Genomic DNA, 24,923 nt, shown 5'->3' on the forward strand with positions numbered 1-24,923 from the left:
CTGTGGACAGCCCTTCCCCTGTACCCACTCAACTCTTTTTTCCCTACAAAATAAAAAACAAATAAAACAAGAAAAAACTATTTTCATGAGAATATGACAAAAATTTTCTCCGGAAAGTATAAATATGACCTTTAACCTGTGGCCACGTCCAGAAAAGCACACTAAAAATCATCACATCTTAAAATAAATGTAAGTAACATTTCGTTTCAAGCAAAAATGGGAGAAGAACAGTTTTAGAACTATAATTAATATGTATAAACTAAAATAATATTTCAGAACAACACTGACAATGTCTATCATAGAAAGAGAGACCAATGTCATACATAATAAATACTGTATCATTATTTCAGGGTGGAAAAGGGGTTTTGTTTGTAAGCATATAGGTCTTTACATTTTTGCATAATTCAAGAGATAAATCAGGTTATTTGTTGGATTACAAAAGATAAGATGGAGAAAGTGGCCTAATGGAACATGGGTAGGTTACATAAGAAAATAAGCAGGAGCAACGTGGATGTTTTCTGCTTCGGACCATACTGCATCAAGAAGTCCGGAGGTACCTTTATCCTTTATCTAGCAAGTAGTTTCTGTTGATTGTGATAATAACTAATGAAAAACAGATTATTTAATTATTTTAAGCCCAGGATAAGGATAGCAGAAGGTGGCCAAGTCCAAATCATTAATGATGTCTCAGAAACATATGGAGAAGTAAGACCATGAAAGTGCTCAATCTTAAATTACCCACAATCTTTTTTAAGTTATTAACTGATTTCACACACATTATTGTTTGTCCAGCACTGTAGCTGATAAAAAGAGGTGCTTTTTTCGTATGCTTCATATATGTCAGTCTAGCAAAATATTGTCTTTCACTAATAATATTAGTATGTATGTTTAAATAAACAGCTTCATAATATTTTAAAGGAAAGAAATAAGGCACATTCTTCTACAACAGTGATGATTTCATATCATCAAAAGATTTCTTGATAATTTTTCTCAAATTATGCAAGTGTGTGTGTGTGGGGGGGGGGGGGGGGGGGGCTTTTTCAAACAAAACCATCAATTTTAAACTATGTACCAGTATCTGCATTGAAATCTGGTATACACTACAGCATTTCACAGAACAGAAGTAAGTAAAAAGAAAAATAAGTATGAAAAGTGGGTTTACCTTTGCTCCACTGATTTCAGTAGCTCTTTGTCATCCATCAGAGTAAGGACAGTCCTTAATGAATTCCATATATTATCAGACATTATGGTTCCACTACCACCACGATAATTTTGTTGCTGTGATACAGAGGCTTGCTGATTTAGTGAAACAAGGAAATGCTGCGCGGCCTCCCTAAGAAACAAAACCCATCTGTCTCCATTTAAATGTCTAAGAAGTGTTGACAATCCACAAATAAAATCAACAACAAAGGAGAAAATTTTTACCACTCAAAAAGTACAGAAAAGAATATAGATATTGTAGGAAATTTCTTATAGAATGTAATAACTTTAGGATTAAAGGAGACCACTCACCTAAAAAGCAGAAGTGTTGAGTCGCCAATAAGCACAAACAAAAGAAGGAAAACTTGCTAGCTTTTGGACTTATCCTTTGATGAGCTAGAGTGTATGGACACACACACACACACACACACACACACACTTTGTTTTGCAGCAGGTGGGCTAGTTGTGCTGGGGTTAGTGTCAGGTGGGGTGGGGTGGGTTGGGTTGGGTTGGGGGGGGGTGGGTGGAAGAGAGAGAGATAGAGATAGAGAGAGAGAGAGAGAGAGAGAGAGAGAGAGAGAGAGAGGCCAGCAGGTAAGGAGAGGGACAGTGGACAGTGGGTGGCTAGTGGCTCAGGAGGAGGCCAGTTTGCTGGCTAGGAATGCAGGAGGGAGGGGTGGCAGGTGTAGTTGTTGCAACTGGTCAGAAGTGTCACACACTGAACGCTACATAGAAACACGATTTGATAGAAGGTGACAGGATGGAGGAAGGTGCAGAGGCACTGGGTCACTAAGATTGAGGACAGGATAAGTACAGGGACAGAGGCTGCATTTTAAGGATAACTCCTATCTGTGTAGTTCAGAGAAGCTGAGGTGGAGGGAAGAGTCCAGATGGCTCGGGTTGTGAAACAGCCATTGAAGCTGAGCATGTTGTGTTCAGCTGCGTGTTGTGCCACTGGGTGGTCAATTTCGTTCTTCACAGCAGTTTCACAGTGACCATTTGTCCTGGTGGACAACTAGTTCATAGTCATACCAACATAAAAGACTGTGCAGTGTTTGAAGCAGAGCTGGTATATAACATGGCTGCTTTCAGAGGTGGAATGCCCTCTGATGGGATAGGATACGCCTGTGACAGGAGTGGAGCAGGAGGTGCTGGCTGGATGGATTGGACAGGTCTTGCACCCAGCAAATTTACCTTCTTTGGTGTGTGCCTATCGATGACTCCATGATTCTGCTTTTCAGTGAGTGGACACAGCAAATGCAAATGAATTCATCAATGCTCTCTATCTGTCTGTCTGTCTGTCTCTGTCTCCACGTGTGTGTGTGTGTGTGTGTGTGTGTGTGTGTGTGTGTGTGTGTGTGTGTGTGTGTGCGCTCACCACCAGGTGCAATGAACATTGTGATGAACTATGTAAAAGAACTTTAATCACAACATGGTGTTATGAGTCCTTCCTTATCCAACAATAGTCAGTGAACCATATTTCTGGATGCCACATGTGTGTGGTTCTAAAAGGTATTTTAATTTTTTTGCATTCCCAAGAGTATTAAAATAATTTAAAATGAAGGATGCTAACATGTTTTAGAGTATCTTAAAGATAAAGATAATGGTGATTACATCCAGCACAGAAATGTGTGAGATTAGATTACCTCTAAAGTCTTATTAAATAGGGTGCTGCATACATGTTGAACATGCTTCAAGGCAGGAGCGGGGAACATTTCTGAATGAAAATAACGCTGTCTTAAAAGAAAATTGCTCTCTTTAGACGATGGAAGATGTGTTGTGGTCAAGAGCAACATGGAGAATCCTATTTTGAGCATAAAGTTGCCCATCATATGGCCAAATGCTTCATGATGGATCATACACATCTGGACTAAGTGTGAATCTTATGTTATTGAAGATGCTTATAACAACCATATTAGGTCACATTTCACAAATAATCATGTATATGTGTAAAATAAAAACAAAGTAGAAACTATCATAATCACATGTCAATCAAAAATGTTCAAATGTGTGTGAATTCTTATGGGACTAAACTGCTGAGGCCATCGGTCCCTAGGCTTACACACTACTTAAACGAACTTACGCTAAGGACAACAAACACACACACACCTGCCCAAGGGAGAGAGGGGCCCACGTGTCAATCCTTTTTTCCAATCATCATATGCAGATGGGTTAAATTTATATACGTTTATAGTTTCACAATTTGTAAATACTTTCTAATTTCTGTTTGTAAAAGATTCTGCCTGGATTGAAATTTATTTGTAACCATACACAGTTGTTTCACACACATTTCAGAGCAAGTCCTCATCAGAAATCAGAATGAAGAACAATAAATACAAAGTAATGTATCAATTTCAAAGTACATACGCAAATCACATGACCAAAAGACATTTTAAAAAATGTGTTCGTTAATAAATAAACTACAAGTCAGGCATAATCTAGCATTAGAAGTGCTACTACAGTGATGAAAGACTTCTAATTGGATTTTATATGCTTCATTAACATATTATTTCTTTTTAAATATTTTTATATGTTTATTATTTCTGTTTGTGCCCTTCCTTCTTTTACAGTTCATGGTTCTTCATTCTTCATTTTTCTGCACTTTCCCATTGCCTTTCCCATTGTTCATTCAACATATACTGCTGCCAGTTTTCATTACCTTGCCTCAGCAACACTTTTATCATCCTCAGCATATGCTTCGAATAATGTTATGTACAGACTCCAAAGATGTGTGTCATGACAGTAGTAACAGAGATTTGAGTCTAAGTGAGCTCCTGTCATTTATTCAGCAATGACGTACAGAAGGGTTTGCCCGAAGTAGTCACAAAACCACTACCCATCATCATATCAGGTTTGCCATTGACTGTCAAATACACTAATTTTGATGTCACACTCTTGCGTTGGCCCATGTAAGCATGGCCCAGCACTTTTCAGTCCTTCAAAAACAACTGAGAAGTGCTCAGCACTTACTCTCCCTCATTTGTGGTGGTGTATGTTTTAGTTCACTTTTTTAATTGCGTAACATAGTATCATTTACAAATACAATTTATTTTGTTTATATCTTTGCTGTAGTGGGCTTTTGTAATGGATAAATTCATTACTCGCTTGTCAATGAAGAAAAGTGATTTGGCTATGACATATGTAGAGACTGCTTCAAATGGTTCCGATTCAACTGCCATATTGAATGAAACAAAGAAAACTGATCATATTGGTAGTAACCACTCTTTTCAAAACCAGTGAAAAGATAAATATAACTTGATGATGTATGACGAGAAGCGTGATAAAGTGTTTTGGTCTGTAAGGAAATGAGTTCCTCTAGTGGGCCTTTTTCACAGAAAACTAACAAGACAAAAATGTGATAAAAACATTTGTTGAAAACTGCTAAGACTCACTTCAGAGAAACAGAAATATTTCATCTTTCCAAAACAAAAGACTGCAGTTATGTAACAGAATTTTAAAAGGATCACTCCGATTCATAATGATTAACTGTGCTCAGAAATATGATTTTAGATGCGTGTAAATGTAAAAATTATTTCACTGGAATTACGCAAGACTTAGTGTGTGAAGTATGGAAGACTTAGTGTGCTTCTTTTCCTCAAATATGCATGTCAGCAAATTGATTCCTGAGGCGACGAAATTGATACAGATCACTTTAACTATACCAGTTTTTACATGTACAACAGGTCATTCTTTCTCCACCTTTCACAGATTAGAAGCTTACCTGTGCAATATCATGACACTACAGAAATTAAACGATAATGCTGTCATGCATTTACATAAACAAGAACCAAAAAACTTGAACTTTGACACCAGTAGCAGCCATTTATTGTGTGCTAATGTGCTACAGCACATGGTCAGTAATACACTAATCTTATGCCATTTCCCTTTGAATGAGAGCCAGAAATCAAACTATAATTATGCCATTTCTCTTCAAAAGCTTACTGGTATGCAAATAAAATGGACAAACCATGTTTTGTAGCGCCCCCTATGTGATAACTAGAAACCAGTGTTGAGTGCTAAAATGGTGGTCAGCCGCACTATGATCAACTCAGAGAAGGGATGTAGCTGTCTGTTTTTTACTGCACATGTGCTGACTTAGCATCACCCCTTCCTGCACTACAAGTGCTACATTGCTCACAGCACCAGGTCAGTATTTTTCTTTGAAACTGTATGTAACCTACTGTGCAAGCGTAGATTGCGACGGATGTTTCAGAAGTCATTGTCATAATGGTGCTGTAGTTGAGTGGTCTTATTATAAAAGTTTAATATATTTAAAGAGTTCACTTTATAATTGTAAAATTAATATATTCAATGTAGTTATCAATTACTACCCTTGCAAGTCAAAAGGCTGTATGGTAGATGGTGGTAAAAAAGAAAGTGAGTATACAAGGAAATTTAGTATGAAAGTGTTTTCTGCAAATAGAACCTCCTCCAGTAGATCTTTCAAGGATAAAGCAAGATTCGAAGAGTTAGGTAGATCTACTTTTTTAATTTTATTTTCATTTATTTCAAACATAAATCAAACATCTTAATTTTCCTAACCAATCATTAAGTTTGAATACTCAAACACTAGTGAAAATCTCAAAGAGTTATCCCAGCTATCAAAGAAATTGGAAAGTTATTAAAACCTTATAATGCTAGTAGAGAAGACTATTACAAGCAGAGCTTCTGAAATGGTCTCTACTAAAAATTTAAAAAAATGAGCTACAATTAATCTTTGAGAAAACCAGGGAAACAGAAAAACTCCCAGGAGAGTGGAACGTGGCCTTGATACATTCATTACACAAGGAAGGCAAATAACAAGATGTTAACAACTACAGATGAATTTATTTCCAACCAGCTGCCTACAACATATTCCCCAAGATTATACTAACCAGAGTAGAAACAACACTGGAGCATAATTTAGGTGAATATCAAAGTAGTTTTAGGAAGGGCAGATCACGTTCTCAACAAATATTTAATCTGAAGTCAATCATTTTCCACAGGTTACAGAATTCAAAAGATGTTTGTAGATTTCGAAAAGGCCACTGATTCTGTGGACAGAAACTGCAGATTAAATAAAACTGTGTGTAGAAGCATGTTGATGCCCCTTTTAAGTTCCTAGAATATTTCACGAGTAGGCTATCACAAAATGTAAAATACTCTCTAAATATTTACTTGTAGAGTATGAGGGATTTTTTAGCGTTAGTGCGATTGCCCAGCCATAATTTTTTTCCCCTCACAATGTTAACAATGATTGATTGTAAAAATGAAATATATAAAAACAGTTCAATTTATTTAAGTAAAATTAATATATTCCATTTAGGTACGATTATGACTCTTGTCAGTCAAAAGGCTATGAGCCAGTATATTGCAACACACAGGTAAAACTCTGCATGAGCTGCACTGTGGTAAACATTTTCATCAAATGATCCACTGTTTGTAGGAACCCATTCTTTATTAGTGAGAATTAGAAATTACATAGAGATTTGAAAAAAACTCTATATGGATTGTGGATTACTTCTTGTATTAATTAATTAATTAGTGTGGAAAAAGAATCCAATAAACAATTATATATTTGTCTTTATCAAATAAAACTGGATTTTCAGGAGGGTTAGTTTTCAACATTGGTGAACTGTGATTTACAGCACCCACATTGATTTCCAAAAGCCAGTACCCCTGTCTGCATCTACTCATCATATCACTGTGAAGTGCGTGGCGGAGGGCATGTCCCATTGCACCAGTTATTAGGGTCTTTTCCTCGTTCCATTCATGTATGGGGTACAGGAAGAATGATTGTTTAAATCCCTCTGAGTGTGTTGTATTAAATCAATCTTGCCCTCCTATTGATAACTATGGAAGAGATATATAGGGGATTTTAGCATATTCCTAAAGTCATCATTTAAAGCCAGCTCTTAAAACTTTGTAAGTAGACTTTCTCAAGCTAGTTTAAGTCTATCTTCAAGAATCCGCCATTTCAATTTCTTCAACAACACTGTAACTCTCCCCTGCGGATCGAACAAACCTGTCACAATTTCTGCTGCCCTTTTCTGCATACGTTCAAAATCGCCTGTTAGTCCTATTTGGTACAGGTCCCACACACTTCAGCACTAAGTCTACCACCTGCTTTACCCACGGCTCAATATGATGCTTTTTCGTTTTATGGAGTGTACAATTTTACATTTCTGAATATTTAAACCAATTTGCCAATTTCTGCATGACTTTGAAATCTCATCAAGGTATGATTCAATATTTATGCAACTGCTTTCAGACACTACTTCATTATAGGTAACTATTATCTGCAAAAAGCCTGAGGCTACTATTAATATTGTTCACAAGCCCATTAATATACCATGTGTGGCTAAAGTCATCCCAGTCTTTAAGAAAGGTGAAAAACTCAACGCAGAAAATTACAGACCCATATCGCTGTTACGTGTGTTTGGTAAACTTTTGGAGAGACTAGTTCAGCAAATACTAATAAATTTTCTTGATAAGAACCAGATACTATCTGATGCCCAGCAGAGTTTCAGAAAAACAAATCCATGACAACTGCCATATATGAGTATTTACACTGCACCCTAGATGCTCTAGACAAAAAACAAAAAGCAGCTGGGCTCTTCCTAGATCTGTCCAAGGCATTTGATGTCATAGACCACAAGATTCTTCTCAACAAACTGGAGTCATATGGCATCAGAGGCACCCCACTAAACTGGTTCAGCTCATACCTGACAAATAGGAAACAAAAAGTGTCAATAAAACATAACAACCAAGAACATATCGAAACATACAACTCTGACTATTGCAATATTAAACAAGGTGTGCCCCAAGGCTCAGTACTTGGACCAGTGCTCTTCCTTGTGTACATAAACAACCTACCGTCAAACATCAATGCCAGCACCAGTACATTCTTTGCAGATGATACCAGTATCCTCATAACAAGCAAAAATGAACATGAACTCCAAGAGGCCATAAATGGAAATACATACGAACTTGGTGATTGGTTTGAGAAAAACAAGCTCATAGTTAACACAAAGAAAACCACTTACCTAAACTTCCACCTAAGATCAAATAAAATTATGCCTGATGTGAAATTACACGGTTCCCAAATATCCCCAAATACAGAAACAAGATTTCTAGGCCTATGGATTCAGGATAATCTAAAATGGCAAACACACATTAATAAAACTAATAGTAGGCTAAACAAAGTGTGCTATGCCCTACGAATCCTTGGGTACTGCACATGCCAGGAAACTGTTCACACAGCCTATTATGCACAATTACACAGTGTAATGCAGTATGGTATTATATTCTGGGAAGACTCTACACATAGCCCAAACATCCTCCTCACCCAAAAGAGAGCTATAAGAATAATGAACAAGGCAAAGCCGACTGACATCTGCAGACCTCTCTTCCAAAAGTTATTCATCCTACCCCTTGGCAGCCTGTATATACTATAACTATGCAAATTTGTAAAAAGTAATATTACAAAATTTAATAAAAATGTAAATGTCAATGACTATGGTACTAGACAGAAAATGGAACTCCATGTTAAAGAAATGGGCACCTCTGCCTTTAAAAACTCCCCCTTCAAGAAAGGCATTAAAATATACAATAGCCTGCCATCAGAAATAAAAAAGAATAAGTCCCTGATTGTATTTAATAGAAAATTAAAATCATTCCTACTTGATCATTGTTTCTACAGTGCAAGTGAATTTCTGCTCCACATGGGTGGAAAGAAACATGAAACAAATTGCAGCAAAGAATTTTGTAAAGAGTAAAACATTAATGCAAGTATGTACAAAAATCTTGCATCTATATCATCTGCTACTATGCAAATTAAGTGCAGAAAGAATATCCAACCAGGTACTGTTGTGTATATGTGTTAGAGGAATATAGCACTAAAATCCAAATGTGTAACTGAGTATGAAATTTGTGTACCCATAAATTTGTGTGTCCGTAACTTCTCAGAAAATATGTATGTAAGCTCGTGTTTGTGTAAACTTTCGGCATATTACTTCATGCCAGCAAATTATCACAATGTCCAACATCAAATGTATGTTTGTGCATCACCATGACAATAGTTCCCGATGTGATTCTACACCCACCCAATCATCAAGACTTCACTAATCACTTGCTGCAGAATGTTACCCGAGCAGAGGTTTTCACAAGTGCTTTAGCAGGAGAAATGTAGAGACAGAAACCTGTTGGGAGATATTTGTAAGCAATAGTTGACTGCAGCCTAATATGTAATGAGTTTCTGCTACATATCTGGCAGCAACAGCTTCCATCTCAAGAACAGTTGACATTAATAGCATATGAAGGACAACCATTGGATAAATTCCTACAAGTAGCTGATATAGCACATGCCACACTAGAGTCAACCACTGTGACACACGTAGCAGCAACAAATATGAGCGTCACAACAAAAGGTGACAAACACGCATCACAGTTTTTGGAGGAGCTGATGCCGAATTTTGCCGCTGCATCTTGTGGACAATCACCGGACGTTACTGGGGAACTCTGAGAGTTACAGACCACAATGTAAGAATTGTCATGCAGTTACAGAACTTGGAGTTATGGACAGACTATAATAAGAGGATGTGGTTGCGCCGTGCATCCAACCTACAGCCATTAAACACCACTCAGCGTCAAACTACATTCGATGATATCTGCTGGTACCACAAACAGTTCAGTGCCCATGCTACAAAGTGCACCAAATCATGTGAGAACTCAAATGGCAAGGGCAGTCCAAATTAGGCATCACGGGCTGCAACATTCACAAACGACACCACCAATAAGTAGAGTCATATTGCACCAACGCACAGATGGACACACGGCAAAGGTAAGGCTCATGATGGCAATCTTACAACTTTTCTGATGAGTCATGGCATGACATCGCGTCAGTTGCACGTGATTGATAAGATTTGAGGCTTAAGATTTTTAATAGATTGGTTCAGAAGTCAGCACCCTTCCAGTCACAGGCACAGTTAAGACGACAATGCAGGATCCCTTACAGTTGTTAGCCATCAACAACTCCAACATCCAAATGCAAGGGTGCAAAGATATGACGATAGACATTGGCTTTCCTGCTCTCTACAATTGGAATTTAGTGGTGGCAGACATTACACAACCCATATTAGGTGCTGATTTTCTGTTGCACATTGCACTAGCTGTAGGCTTGGCAAATGCCTACCTCATAAGTGGGACACAATGCGACAGGATAAAGATGATTCAGAGAGCTTCTGTGGACAATTTAATAGGAGTAATTAATGATGCAAGTAAACAGTTGATCCCACATATGTCAGTGCAGTCAAGCAGTGTTAAGCATAAGACAAAGCATTATATGCCCATGACACCAGGTCCACCGGTTTCACAACGCATCCAGAGAACAGCTCCAAAACGATTGGCTGAGACTAAGGCAATATTTGAGGATATGCTCTGTGCTGCTGATATACAAGAGGGTCAGACAGCCCATGGTCATCCCTGTTACACCTCGTGTGCAAAAAGGATGGCACATGGCACTCCTGTGGCAATTACCATAAGATGAACGCAAGAACAGTCGCAGATAAGTACCAGATAGCTAATATCCGAGAATTTACCTATTCTCTGTTCAGTGCAAAAGTTTTCTTTGCCGGAAAGCTTACAATCAGATACCACTGGCACATTCTGATGTTGGTTGGTTGGTTTGTGGGGATTGAAGGGACCAGACTACAAAGGCCATCGGTCCCTTTTTCCACGACCATGAAACAGCCACAAGGAATAAAAGCAAGTAACGGAGATAACAAGGGATGACACAGAACAAGAAAAACACAAAGACCAGAAAAAAAAGTAATTGAAAGTACACAGAGTTGTACAGCGGTTGGCCAACCATGGAAACAAAAAGAAAGGAAAAGCCAACCACCAAGAGACACACCAAAAACCCCAATCTAAAACCGTAGACCAAAGGTCAGACTCAACACACAAGAGAGACAAACCCTCAGGTTGAGTGATAAAAGCCCCCCTGCTCGAATAAAACTCTAAACTAAGCCTGCCATTCAGCGTCATCCGTTAAAAGAGCAGGGAGCGTATCAGGCAGCAAAAATGTCTGCCTGAGTGCAGTTAAAAGTGGCCAGTCCAACAAGACGTGAACCACTGTCAACGCTGATATGCTGATATGCGTAGCCAGCAGAGAAAACTGAGTCTTTGCGAGAGACATGATGGAGGTGTGCCACATACCTGAAGTCTCCTTGATGACCCGAAGTTTGTTGGGTGAAGGCTGGGTGCGCCATTCATCACCCCAGGTACCAAGGACTTTTTGCCGCAATATAGACTGGAGATCACATTACGAAAGGCCAATCTCAAGGGCTGATTCACTGACAGCCTGTTCGGCCAGCCTATCAACACGTTCATCACCCGGGATGCTGACATGACCCAGGGTCCACACAAAAACCATCGAGTGGGCACAACAGGCAAGAGCATGGATGGACTCCTGGATAGCCATCACCAGATGAGAGTGAGGAAAACACTGGTCGATAGCTCATAAACCACTCAGGAAGTCACTACAGAAAACTAAGGACTCACCTGAGCAGGAGCGGATATACTTTAGGGTGCGAGAGATTGTCACCCGCTCTGCAATGAAAACACTGCAGCCATCCAGCAATGTGCATTGTTCAGAATGATCCCCAAGAGTAAAAGCATAACCAACTCAACCGGCAACCATCAAACCATCGGTATAGATTACAGCACAGCCGGGAAACGTGGCAAGGATGGGAAGAAAGCATTGGTGGAGGGCCTCAGGAGGGACCGGGTCTTTCGGGCCTTGTGCCAAATTCAGCTGAAGGCATGGGTGGGGCACACACCATGGGAGTATACGTATATGGGCCCAGAAAAGAGGTGGGAGAGAGAAAAACTCAAGCCCAAAGAGAAGAGACCGGACGTGAACCACAATTGTATACCCTGACTGGTATCGCCATTCTGGAAGATGGACGACTGAGTTGGGGAACAAGAGACAGTAATTTGGATGCCCGGGCAAGCTACAAACATGTGCAGCATAAATGGCCAGTAGTCGGTGCCAGATCCACAATGGAGGGACACCAGCCTCCACAAGTAGGCTGTTTACAGGGCTTGTGCGGATAGCTTCAGTTGCGAGTCGGATCCCGCAGTGAAGTATGGGGTCAAGCAACTGCAAGGCGATGCCGAACCGTAAGCCAGGCTCCCATAATAAAGACAGCATTGAATCAACACTTGATACAGTCGTAGAAGGGTAGACCAATCGGCACCCCTGCTGGTGTGACTCTAGCAACGAAAAGCGTGAAGATGCCGTCAGCACATTTGTTTAAGCTGCCGAGTACGAGGGAGCCAAGTCAAAAGGGTATCAAAAAGCAATCCCAAAAACAGATGTGTCTCCACCACAGCAAGAGGTTTGCCATCAAGGTAAAGCCGTGGCTCACAGTGAACATTAAGTCCCATAGTGCTCAGAGCCATTTGAACCATTTTGAACCACAGTGAACAGTGTGACGGCGGCAGAAATGCATGACGCAAGTCTTCGCGGCCAAAAACTGAAAGCCGTACGTTATGGCCCAAGACTACGCCTTGTGGATAACGCCCTGCAACTGCCGTTCCGCAACTGCAATTCCAGTTGAGCTGTAGCACAGGCAAAAGTCATCAGCATACAAAGAAGCTGATACAGATGTTCCCATAGCAGCAGCTAACCCAATGATAGCAACTAAAAAAGAGGCAGACACTCAAGACAGAGCCTTGCAGGACCCCATTCTCCTGGACTCGGGAGGAACTATGGGAGGAACCAACTTGCACACAGAAGGAACGAAGCGACACCCATGAAGCATGGTGAGGATGTGATGTTGCCATATTGTATCGTTCGCCTGCTGCATACCAAAAAAGACGGCAACCAGATGCTGATGGCAGGCAAATGCAGTACGGATGGCAGACTCCAGGCAGACCAGATTATTGGTGGTAGAATGGCCCTTACGGCCTTTCCCAGCACTCCTGCTTCCGTCGGCAAATAAGGCGTCGGGCCCGGGCATGGAGCCACTTGAAGGCAATGAGGTGTTCCAATGAGGGGTGCCACTTATGATGTTGGAGGGCCCACCTGCGATCTCTAATCGCCTCAGTGATTTCTGGTGACCACCGAGGCACAGTCCTCTGCCGAGGGGATCGGGAAGAACAGGGAATTGCAGATTCCACTGCAGAAACAATGCCGGTGGTTATCATGTTAACTACCACATCAATGGCATCATGAGAAAGAGGCTCAGTAGTGGCAGCGGAGGTGAACGAGTCCCAGTCAGCCTTATTCAAGGCCCATCAGGGAGGCACCCAGAAGAGTGTCGCTGGGGTAGTGACACAGAGAGATCAGAAAGTGGTCACTACCACACAAGTCGTCATGCACACTCCATTGGACAGATGGTAGGAGGCCAAGTGAGCCATAGTGCTGTATAACGATCCTGCCTTGGAGGCGGTTAAGTGGGAGATGTGCCTCAGAGCTGGATAGTGACAGATGGTGACGCGAGACTGGACGCGCACATAGTTTATGTATCAGCCGATAGAGGACAATATTGGATAGGGGGACTGTGATTTTAGTTTCAATTGTGCCCACTAGAGTAATAGAATGCTTTTCATAAACTGTTCTAGTATTTTCATAAAGTGTTGTTATGTCTTTTTGTGTATGTAAAATGTTATTAATGTGTGTTACCAGTATGAATGGTGCACGAGTATAGTTTAAGGTTAATATGAAGATAATTGTTTAACGAGTTATGTAGTAGGATTTAGCGTGGGAACATTTTGAAGAAGGTCAATGGCAGAGTACGTGCCATGCGCCACATGGAAACGTGTTGAGGTACCATTATTTAAGAGGGAAAGGTTGAGCTGTGCCAACACTTGCTCAATGACAGTGCCTTGGCCTGTTGTCACCGATCCACCCCATAAAGGGTTACAGGCATTAATGTCACCCAGTAACAGAAAGGGAGGCGGCAATTGGGCTATCAGCGCAGTTAATACATGCTGTGGGACATCACCATCCATTGGAACATAGATACTGCAGACAGTAACAGCCTGAGGCGTCTACACCGTAACAGTGACAGCCTCTAAAGGTGTTTGAAGAAGTACACATTTGCTGTAAAAAGAGTTAAGGATGTAGACGCAGACTTCACCATATATCCTCACACAAACTGCCCGATTATTATAATAACCCCAACAGTCATGGAGGGCGGAGGTTCGCAACACTGGAAACCAAGTTTCCTGGAGAGCAATGCAAAAGAAAAGGTGAAGGCTGATAAGTTGTCGGAGCTCAGCAAGGTTTTTGAAAAGACCACTGCAATTCCACTGGAGGCTAATAGGATCGTGAGGCTGGGAAGGCACTGAACATTCAATGAGGTCGTTTATGCCTCAGGTTCACCTGCTGCCACCAACTGATTTCCTGAGGAGTCGATATCCATGTGTCTGACAGTCCGGCGAGATCCAGGTCCTCAGCGGACACCAGAATCTGCACCTTATCCTTAGATGCAGAGCTTGTAGGTAGCGGTGGGGTGGGGTGGGTGCCACCACAAGTTCCTTGGTCTTCTTCTTGGACTTTTGTCGCTGCTCCTTGGGTTTCTTTGGCTGGGAGGGCTTCACTGATTCAGTCTTCGGGACTGAGGAGGAACGTGAAGCCCTGCGACCAGCTGCTTTTGGGCACTTCAGCCACTGGTGGGTGTCATCTTTCCCACTGGTGTAAACCTGGGAAGGGAGGGATCCAAGGGACTCCTTCCGAACAAGAGGAGCACAAGAAGTTGGACGCTTCTCTGGCTTAGAAGTGGGGATGAACGGCCCCACTGGTTTGGGGGGGGGGGGGGGGGGGTTTGCTCCCAAAGTAGGTGGTGCAGGAGCAACAGCAAGGCAATTGGCCACACCATCAAGGGGGCAGGTGTAGTCTTCCAGCTCTGAGATGTGACTGGGGCAGGTGGAGCTCATGGGGCTAGAACAGTTGTAGAGGCGGCGTAAGAGGAGGGCATACGAACAGGGTGGAGGTGTCCAAATTTCTGCTTAGCCTCAGTGTACGTCAGTCGGTCCAGGGCCTTATATTCCACGGTTTTCCTCTCTTTCTGTAAAATCCTGCAGTCTGGTGAGCAACGTGAATGATGCTCTCCGCAGATGACATAGATGGGGGGCAGGGAACATGGAGTATTGGGATGTGTGGGGCGTCCGCAACCTGGACATGTGAGGCTGGGAGTACAACAGGAAGAAATATGGCCGAACTTCCAGCATTTAAAGCACTGCATCGGGGGAGGGATATAGGGCTTGGCGTCACAGCAGTAGACCACCACCCTGACCTCCTCAGGCAATGTATCACCCTCAAAGGCCAAGATGAAAGCATCAGTGGCAACCTGATTATCCCTTGAACACTGATGAATGTGCCAGATGAAATGAACACCTCGCCCCTCTAAATTGGCACACAGCTCGTCATCAGACTGCAGAAGAAGGTCCCTGTGGAATATAATACCCTGGACCATATTTAAGCTTTTATGGGGCATGAACATCATCCAACTAGTCACAAGCGAGTAATGCTGATGAGTGGGCAGAGGATGCTGTTTTTATGAAAACTGCCCCAGAGCACGTTTTGGACAAGCCCTGACATCTTCCCTAGTGGGCCTGCAGCATGCACGAGGTCAAAGAGCAGTATTTTATGTTTGGTACAGGTGTCTGCTGCACAGCTGATGTATTTGCTCTTAGTGATTACAGAGTTACACGATAAGCTTGTTTCGGTGTTTTGCCATTGTCAGGTGTACCTGTGCAGATGGTATAATATTATGTCTGTATTAGTTACTATGTCTACATATGGAACATTATGCTTACATCTTAGCTGGTGTAATGTGGTCCATATTGTATCAGTTGTCTTCCTTTTATGTTATGATCCAGTTAATTTCATATACTTTTATTTGCATGATCTTGGTAAAATTATTTTTGACAGAAATTTGACAGCTGTCTCCAGTGATGCTTTATATTTACAGTGAAAATTATATTTTACGGAAAGTCAGTGAGTACGTTAAATTTTCAGAGACAGAACTTTTTGTTTCTACATAAATAATGTTCTGTTGTTTGTCATGATAATTCACCCTTTCTCTTTTACAAGGTCAATAACATTTTTCAGGAGTTCTTATGTTTAAAACCCATTTGTTCATTATGGACGTCCTCTGGTTATTTTACATCTGACTGCAATTTCCTGTTTCCTCCAAAATGTTCATTTTACGTCCTTTAGGTACTTTGTGTACAATTGTATACATAGCCCTACATATTTCTTAAGCAAAAACCTAAATAAATTGATAACCACATTCTACACAAATAACAAAAAATACACCATTAAAAAACTCCAGAACATTAACCGCTAACATATGTTTGAACTAACCACATTATATACAAAGAAAAACTAACATGATAGAAAAATACCTGTCATCGAAACTTATGAAATAATAAATATATTACTACTTATTTTATCTGAGAGCTATTCTGAACCGGAACATAACATCTACACATGAGCAGATGAAGTAGCAATGGGAAATTGTATCACAGCAATCATAGCAAACATATTTATTTATACATTGGAAGAAAAATTCTTCAACTCAAGTTGGCCCGTGTGAAACAAAATTATCTAGTGCCACAGATATGTTGATGACACACTACTACTAATAGACGGTGACAACCAAGACACACAAATCATCCATCAGTAACCAAACAACTCACACTCTAATACAAATTTACAATAGAAATAGAAAAAAAACTAATCCATAAACTTTTTTGAGCCAAAAATAAGCAACAAAAACAGCCACTACCAATCTGAAATACATAGAAAACCTAACACCCCTGACATAATCAGAAATAAAAATTCTTGTCATCCAATTTAGCACAAATACACACGTTTCAAATCAATGGTTAACAGAATTTTAAAGTCATCTCCTGATAGTAATGTGATTCATAATGAAATAAAAATACTACAATATGTTCAACAAAATTACTTCAACTGCAAAATAGCACTAAAAGTATATAAACAGTAAACAAAAACAAAAACAAGTTGCACACATACAGAAATAGCATTAAAAAAGAGAAGAAAAATCACAAATAAACCTACTTATGTCACAGCACCACACATAGGCCAAGTATCTAACAAGATAAACAACTTGTTCAAGAAAACAAAAATTGCTGCATATCACTGAAGCTGGCCAGCACACGAATCCCCTTTCCTAATGACTAGCCTATTATTTTCTGGCACTGATCATCTGCACCAAATAATAGCACCCTTCCTCCATCAAAACCAGTCTTGCCCTGCGGAATGGCTGTAGAAGGCTACGTAGTTACGTACATGACGATCTTCTGAGATACTTCAAAAATCTGATTATTTAATAAATTGGGTACCTGATTGTTAGTATTGATTACTTGGTTGTTTTCTTTAATAAAAAAAGTCCTCACAAGTGCTTTCCCAGTTTCTCGTAACTACTGTCCACACAGATTTAAAGTCTTTATCTGAATTATTGATTTAGAGAGATTTTTTATTTTTTGATCATTTCCCTTAAGACTTCAGAGTATTTCTTGTAATTTGTCATCAATCCTATTTTCCTGTTTACCCTAACAATTTCCTTTTCCTTGTACACATTAGTTTGATTCCTTTTGCAATCCAGTGCATTCTTCATGTCTAATTAGTAACATTTTTTGTTTCCTTGGGAAAGCAGCTGCTAAAAATTGATTGAAGCCTATGTATTAATTTATTAAATTTGGGACTAATATCTGTTTCATGATACACATATCCTCAGTAAGCTTCCTGTGTGGCTGTCTAGAAACTTCCAGGAGTGTCTTCATTAATTACTCTTACCATTTTCCATGGTACCACTTCAATGCAATGATATAAGTTGTTTAGTATAGTTGGTTATGCGACACGGTCAGATATGCCATTCACTACAGTTAGTTAACTGTTTTCTTTTCAATGCTGGTGGGTAAATTGGCAACAGAATAAATCTTAAGTAATATTTCCAAATTGTTTCTTTTATCTGAATCTTTCACAAAATTAAAATTAAAATCTCCACAGAATATCATGTGTCGCCAACAGATTTTGGACTGGCTGCCATTGATGTTAGCTGATGATGTCTCATTTCATACTTAAGGCTGGTAAACAACTGGACACCATTCAGAAACCATAAAACAGGCACATTTGCCTGGCTGAAAAAGATTATGCTCATATTCACAGGTTAAGAATTAAACATTTAACTGGACTAAAAGTAAAACTAACTGAATGACATGTAACATTGCACCGCCAGGTTTCAGGTGGTGTGTGTGTGTGTGTGTGTGTGTGTGTGTGTGTGTGTGTGTGCGTGTGTGTGCGTGTGTGTGCGTGTGTGCGCCAGAGAGAGAGAGAGAGAGAGAGAGAGAGAGAGAGAGAGAGAGAGGGGGGGGGGAGGAAGGAAGACAAAGCAAGTGTATTATTATTTCACAAGTTTCACACCAAGAACTTCAATTTCAGCTACAAAAGTCTTATTTTTCTAAGGAAGACATACCTGTAAGCCCGAAGAGTACAACACGTAATGCCAACATTGTATCTTGCTCTAACAAAGGCTGGATACAGTTCTAAAGCTCGTCGATATGCATGCACAGCTTCTTCACTCCTTCCACCATTAGCAAGAGTTGCCCCATAACTGTTCCACAACTGAAAATCCTTATCAATACAAAAATTAAAATGTTATTAAAACCATTGCTCTTGAAAATTATAACAATATAAAAGTTAAATAATTAGAGCCTGAGAGGATGATAGGAAGGATTTGGGTTTAATGTCCGATCAATGATGAGGTCACTGGAGAGGAAGCACAAGCTTGGATTGGACAAGAATTGGGAAGGAAACAAAAAAGGTTCTTCTCATAGGAACCAACCTAGCATTTCCATTAAATGACTTAGGGAAACCACAGAATAACTTACTATGGATAGCCAGATGAAGATTCAATTTCAATTCTTCTTGCAGGGTGACAATTATTGAACTATATGAAATAAAATTGTCATAACTTCTGAATGGTTTGCATTGCGACATTCAAACAGCATGGTTGGCCGTGGGGTACGATGTGAATTAGTATGAGCAAATGCACGCGCCTTATTGTTGTTGGCCATTTCCATGTGAAAATGTCACGGTACAGCATGCCTGAGCGTACAGTGCTTGTGAAGTCCTACAATGCGAGCAGTAACAGCCCATCTGTGGCCAAAGGAGGATTGTGACCGAGTTCAAGCTGAAGACAATCAGTCCAAGTGTGCTAACAATCAAGAATTTGATTCACAAGTTTGAGAGAATGGGTAGTGTTCATGACGACAGCGTTGGCAATGTCGGTCATCCAAAAATGGTTAAAATGCTTGACAACATCGAGAAGACATGCACTGTGTTTCAAACCAGCCACAGGAAATCGATCACATGAGTTGCACAGCAGGTAGGAATCAAGTGGGAGAAACTGGGACAAATTATTGTTGAAGACCTGCACTTCTTACCATACAAAATTCAAACCCATCAGCCACTAAGCCCCAGGGCATGCAACAGCAGTTGTGTTTTACCAGCACTATTGTCCACGGAATTGACAAACAAGACTTTGATTTGAATATGGTATGGTTTAGTGACGAAGTCCACTTTCATTTGGATAGGTTCTTCAATCAGCAAAATTGCCTCATTTGGGGGACAGATAATCCGCATTTCATGATCGAGAAGTTCTATTGCTGCACTCAATGGGTGACTGTGTGGTGTGCATGTCCAGCCACGGAATAATCAATGCAATATTCCTAGACTGCACGGTGAATACTGAATGGTACGTGAAGGTTTTGGAACATGATTTCATCCCCATTAAACAAAGTTACCCTGATTTTGACAAGATGTGGTTCATACAAGATGGATCTCGACCCCATCAAAGCAGCAGAGTGTTCAATATCCTGGAGGAGCACTTTGGAGACCGCATTCTGGCTCTGGGGTACCCAGAGGCCACTGGCATGGGACTCGGATTGGCCGCCATATTCTCTGGCTCTGAACACATGCGACTCCTTTTTGTGGAGGTACATTAAAGAGAAAGTGTACAGCAATAACCCCAAAATCATTGCTGGGCTGAAAACAGCCATTCAAGAAGTCATTGACATCATCAATGATCAGACACTTCGATGGGTCACACAGAATTTCGCTATTAACTGTGCCACATCACGGCCAATGATGACAGGCATATTAAGATGTTATAATCTAAATCCGAATATCTGTAGTGATGTTATTATGTTGCATAAAGTGTGTGCATGCCGCAGTTTGTAACTGATTTATGTTTTTCTTTATATAGTTCAATAAGTGTTACCCTGTAAATGCAGGTCCAGTGTTTTAAACAAAATGCTTCTTTCTTAATGAAATCATGAGAAGACTTACAGGAATTCTAGTATAATGTTCGTAAATACTAATCAGCACGTTTGGAATTTAGCCTACTGCTTGGGACTTGAGGCAGAAACATAACAAATGGTAATGCGAATAACATCCTATTCCCCTGGTTGAGAGGAAATTAAGATGAAAACCACAGCAAACATACTGAATGTAGCTACTTAAACAATGATATATGTAAAGTGGTTAGAGGGGTAACAAATGGTGTAAATATACTGCATGATTTAGGAGTAACAAAAATATAAATGATTAGTACTACAATGATGGTACTGTGTTATAGCCTCACATAAATGACACATGTTATTGCTGCAAAACATGTAGTATGTGGAAAGAAGATCAACACTAATCTGATGGCTGAAAATGCAGTAGAGATTGAATGTTACAAGTACAAGTAATGTGAGCTCAAATCTATACTTGTGACCAAACCAGAACTGTTAAATAACAAGACACAGCCACTCGGCATTCGAAGTCAAAATGCAGGGCCAGAAAGGAAGGTAATAACTGTATTAAAGAATCGGTACACAGAGGCTTTGGTCACGAGATAAGAACTGCTGATCCACCCACTGGGCCAGGTACTTATTTCCTGTAGAGGCCCAATAGCCATCCCTGTGTACTGTCTCTATCACTTCAAAGAAATGGAGAAAGATTCAAAGAGTGGTGCTTATATTATGTCTGTCACATAGCTCCATTTTTGACTCCCATGACCTCCAAAGAAGCTGAAAACATAATTATGTGTCAAACAAATAATATCACAACCCTGTCATGCTAATGAAGAGGTGACTTATTACAGATGATATGTTTTGCCATCAGAGGCCAGGAAATTGTAGTTATCCTGGAACTGCTGTTCACTGTTATTTCAAGACCTCTGCTGGCTAGTAGATATGCAGAATAATGTGTACTGACTTAAATCATCCTGTGGTGAGCTGAGGTGCATTTTTCATTTAACATTTAACTGTGAACTGTATTACACCTCTACACAAAATATTCATTCAACTGTAGCACCATCTGGTGATACACGGCAGTAAAATCTACATTGTTCTACTGGAAACACTTCCTGAGTCATTGATTTTTGGTCAAATGTTTTAGTGGAGGGAAAAGAACTGCCGAAAAATTACACAATAGATTTTTTCTCAATTTTCATAGCCAAAGAAAAAGTCATAAATGGACAAATGGGGTATCAAAATGACCAGCATGAGGTCTATTTTTTTAACAAGAAAGATTATTTATTTGCTTGAAAGTAATTACACTAAGTAAGAAAAACTTACTTTGTGATTTGAGGGAAAATTGAAGTATTTCACAAACAGCTGTTACTACCTATGTAAATGAAGTGTCAAAAAGCTCATCTCTTCAAGACCTAGCTATTTTGCGCATAAAAAGTTACACTGATGTAGAAATTGTGGAGTTCTTGCTTTTGTATTACAGGAATAAAACAAATATCAAATTACAGTACAAATTGAAACTTCTCTGTTTTCTCTTGGTCTGTATACTCTCAATAATAATAAAAAACAATACTAATAATAAAATAATAGAAGTAGTAGTAATAGTAATAATAATAATAATAATAATAATAATAAACTGATCAATATTTAAGTATATTATATTTAATGCTTTCTGAATAAAACTTGAACATGGAAAAACAACTGAAAAATGAGGCTAAATGTTTTGTGAAATGATTTGTATGGATGTAAAAAATAAAACAGATTAGAGAAACACTTTAATCACTTCTTTGTTCTACATGATTTTGAGCATCATTCAAAGGGACACCAAATGTTTCTCTAATCTGCTTTATTTCTTACTTTTAGATATATCATTTCACAAAACATTTGAAATCTTTCAAATTTTTTTATATTTCTTTTGGATCACATGGTACACAATGTGGAAAGAGAAAGAGTTGTCATACTATGACAAAGCAATAGTGTATCAGTCTCATATAGCTTAATAAATGTTAAAGCCTAAAATATAACCACATGAACCATTCAAAAATAATACGTGAAGCTCAAATTACTGTCAAACTATACAATAAATGATAAAGTTTTTTATTCATCATACTACATACACAAGCATGGGATGGATAGTCAACATTTGTCATAAACCTAGTAGTCACTTTCAGTAATATATATAATTTGTCTTATCGCTAACTTATTACTCACTGTCACTCCCTTCCCCTCACAAAAAATTCCTCCAGAAATTAATTGTGTCAGTAGAATCTGAAGGAGGAAGTATTTGAGTTACCATTACATTTTATGATGTGAGATGCTTCCACTGCAATGTTCCTTGATTCAGTTCTCCTAACCCTACAGATGAGACGTGTACACTAATCAGCCAGAACATTATGACCACCTACCTAATAGTCGGTATCTCCACCTTTGGCACTGTTAACAGTGGTGACATGTCACAGCATGAAAGCAGTGGGGGCTTGGTGGGCTGCTACAGGAAGTTGGCACAGCATCTGCACACACAAGTCACCTAGTTTCCATAAATTCCGGGGAAGGGGGTGATGACCTATGACGCCACGTTCAGTCATGTCCCAGATGCATTCTATCAGATTCAGATCTGGTGAGTTGGGGGCAGGAACACCACATCAATTAGAAATTACCATTGTGACCCATGAACCACTCCCCACACTCCTGGCCTTGTGACATGGTGCATTATCTTGTTGAAAAATGCCATTGACTTTGGAAAACATGATCATCATGAAGGCTTCTAAGTGGTCTGCAACCAGTGTATGATCTCCTTGGTCATCATGGTGCCTTGCCCTATCTCCACTGGACCCATGGATGCCCATGTGAAATTCCCCAGCCATCGCTAGCTTGTCTCGATCCAGCAGTATAGGTGTCAAGGAGCTATCCCTCTGAAATTTGCACCCTCCCATCGGCATGATGAAGAAGGTATCAGGCTTGATCAGACCAAGTAATGCTCTGTCACTACAGCAATATCCATTGCCGATGTTCACGTGCCCATTTCAGTCATAGTTGCTGATGATGTGAGGTTAACATTGGACATACATGGGTCATCGGCTGCGAACGCCCACTGTTTGGAGTGTCTGGTGCACTGTGTGTTCAGACACACTTGAACTCTGTCCATAGTTAAAGTCTTATGTTAGTTCTGCCACAGTCTGCTGCCTGGTCTTGTTTATCAGTCTGCCCAGCCTATGATGTCCGACACCTGTAATGAGGGGTGGCCACCAAACCCCACTACATCTGGATGTGGTTTCGCCTTGCTTTTGCCAGGTGTTGAAGATACTCACCACAGCACTCCTCGAAAACTGGCAAGTCACGTACTTTCCGAAATGCTCATGCTGAGCCTCCAGGCCATAACAATCTGCTATCAGTCAAAATCAATTCTGCACACACACACACACACACACACACACACACACACACACACACACACACAGAGTGTGTGTGTGTGTGTGTGTGTGCAGCAGGTATTCCTCATCATGCGATGGTGCTATTTGTATCGACAGTAGGTCAGTGGTCACAATGTTCTGGGTGATTAGTGTGTGTCATTTGTGATGTATATTTGAAAAACCATGCAGTCTTTCCAGTCCATTGGTTTTGCCATTAGCCTTATTGTTATGCACAGTGTTGTACTGCAAGGATGAGATGGTGGTACTTTTCTTATAGCATACCTCACAACAGGAAGATTGCATTGCCATGTTAAATGAGTTTCACACAAGCCAGAGATGTAGCTTACACACTGCTCCATGTATGAATTTTTTCATCGGTTAGAATGTTTGGAGTCCTATGGCTGGCAGTGTATAAAGTAATTTCCATGTAGACTATGCATCCCTGTTTAACATTCAGAATGGAGTTTTATATCCTGGTGCAAAACTATGTAACAGGTTTCCAGCAGACATCAGACTGAAAAATCCTCAGAAATTCAAAAACAATATAAAAGTGTACCTAATCTAGAAGTAGTTATCAAAATTATGCCCTCCATAATGGGATGTACAGAATGTATGTGAATGTATGAATGATGAAATTAATTAATGTGAATGATCCACGTGAGTTTTATGGTGGTCAGAGAGAGGTGGAGGAAGGGATGGGGGTGTTCTGCTATGATAGTACTAACACACTACATGGATGACAATGGCTGGTACGATTGAAGTACTGATTAAGGAAATACCATTGCCATGTGGCTGGATGCTGAGAGACAGCATCTATTGGCCACTGACTAAAAACTAGGTCAAGCTGTTTATTTGACAGTTTTCTCATCCTAACTTTCAATTTGGTATTCCAGGTGAAGTAGTAGACACTATTAACATCAGGATGATGGCATTTATTGAATGAATGTTGACATTACATAACAGACCACTGATATAATGACATATTATATAAAATAGAGG

The 24,923-nt window shown here is 40.0% G+C and overlaps 1 protein-coding gene across 1 annotated transcript in view; it reads right to left on the minus strand.

The window, feature by feature from the left end:
• LOC124722646 (peroxisomal targeting signal 1 receptor) overlaps positions 1–24,923 on the minus strand; it is a 255,487-nt gene that overhangs the window by 41,290 nt on the left and 189,274 nt on the right. Inside the window, exons 12-13 of the mRNA XM_047247792.1 lie at positions 18,693–18,850; positions 1,163–1,333 (exon numbers count right to left, since the gene is read on the minus strand). Of these exons, the coding sequence (XP_047103748.1) occupies positions 1,163–1,333; positions 18,693–18,850 (329 nt within the window). The remainder of the gene's footprint in view (positions 1–1,162; positions 1,334–18,692; positions 18,851–24,923) is intronic.

The sequence above is a fragment of the Schistocerca piceifrons genome, chromosome X, assembly GCF_021461385.2.
Source record: "Schistocerca piceifrons isolate TAMUIC-IGC-003096 chromosome X, iqSchPice1.1, whole genome shotgun sequence".
In the NCBI taxonomy this organism is placed as follows: Eukaryota; Metazoa; Arthropoda; class Insecta; order Orthoptera; family Acrididae; genus Schistocerca; species Schistocerca piceifrons.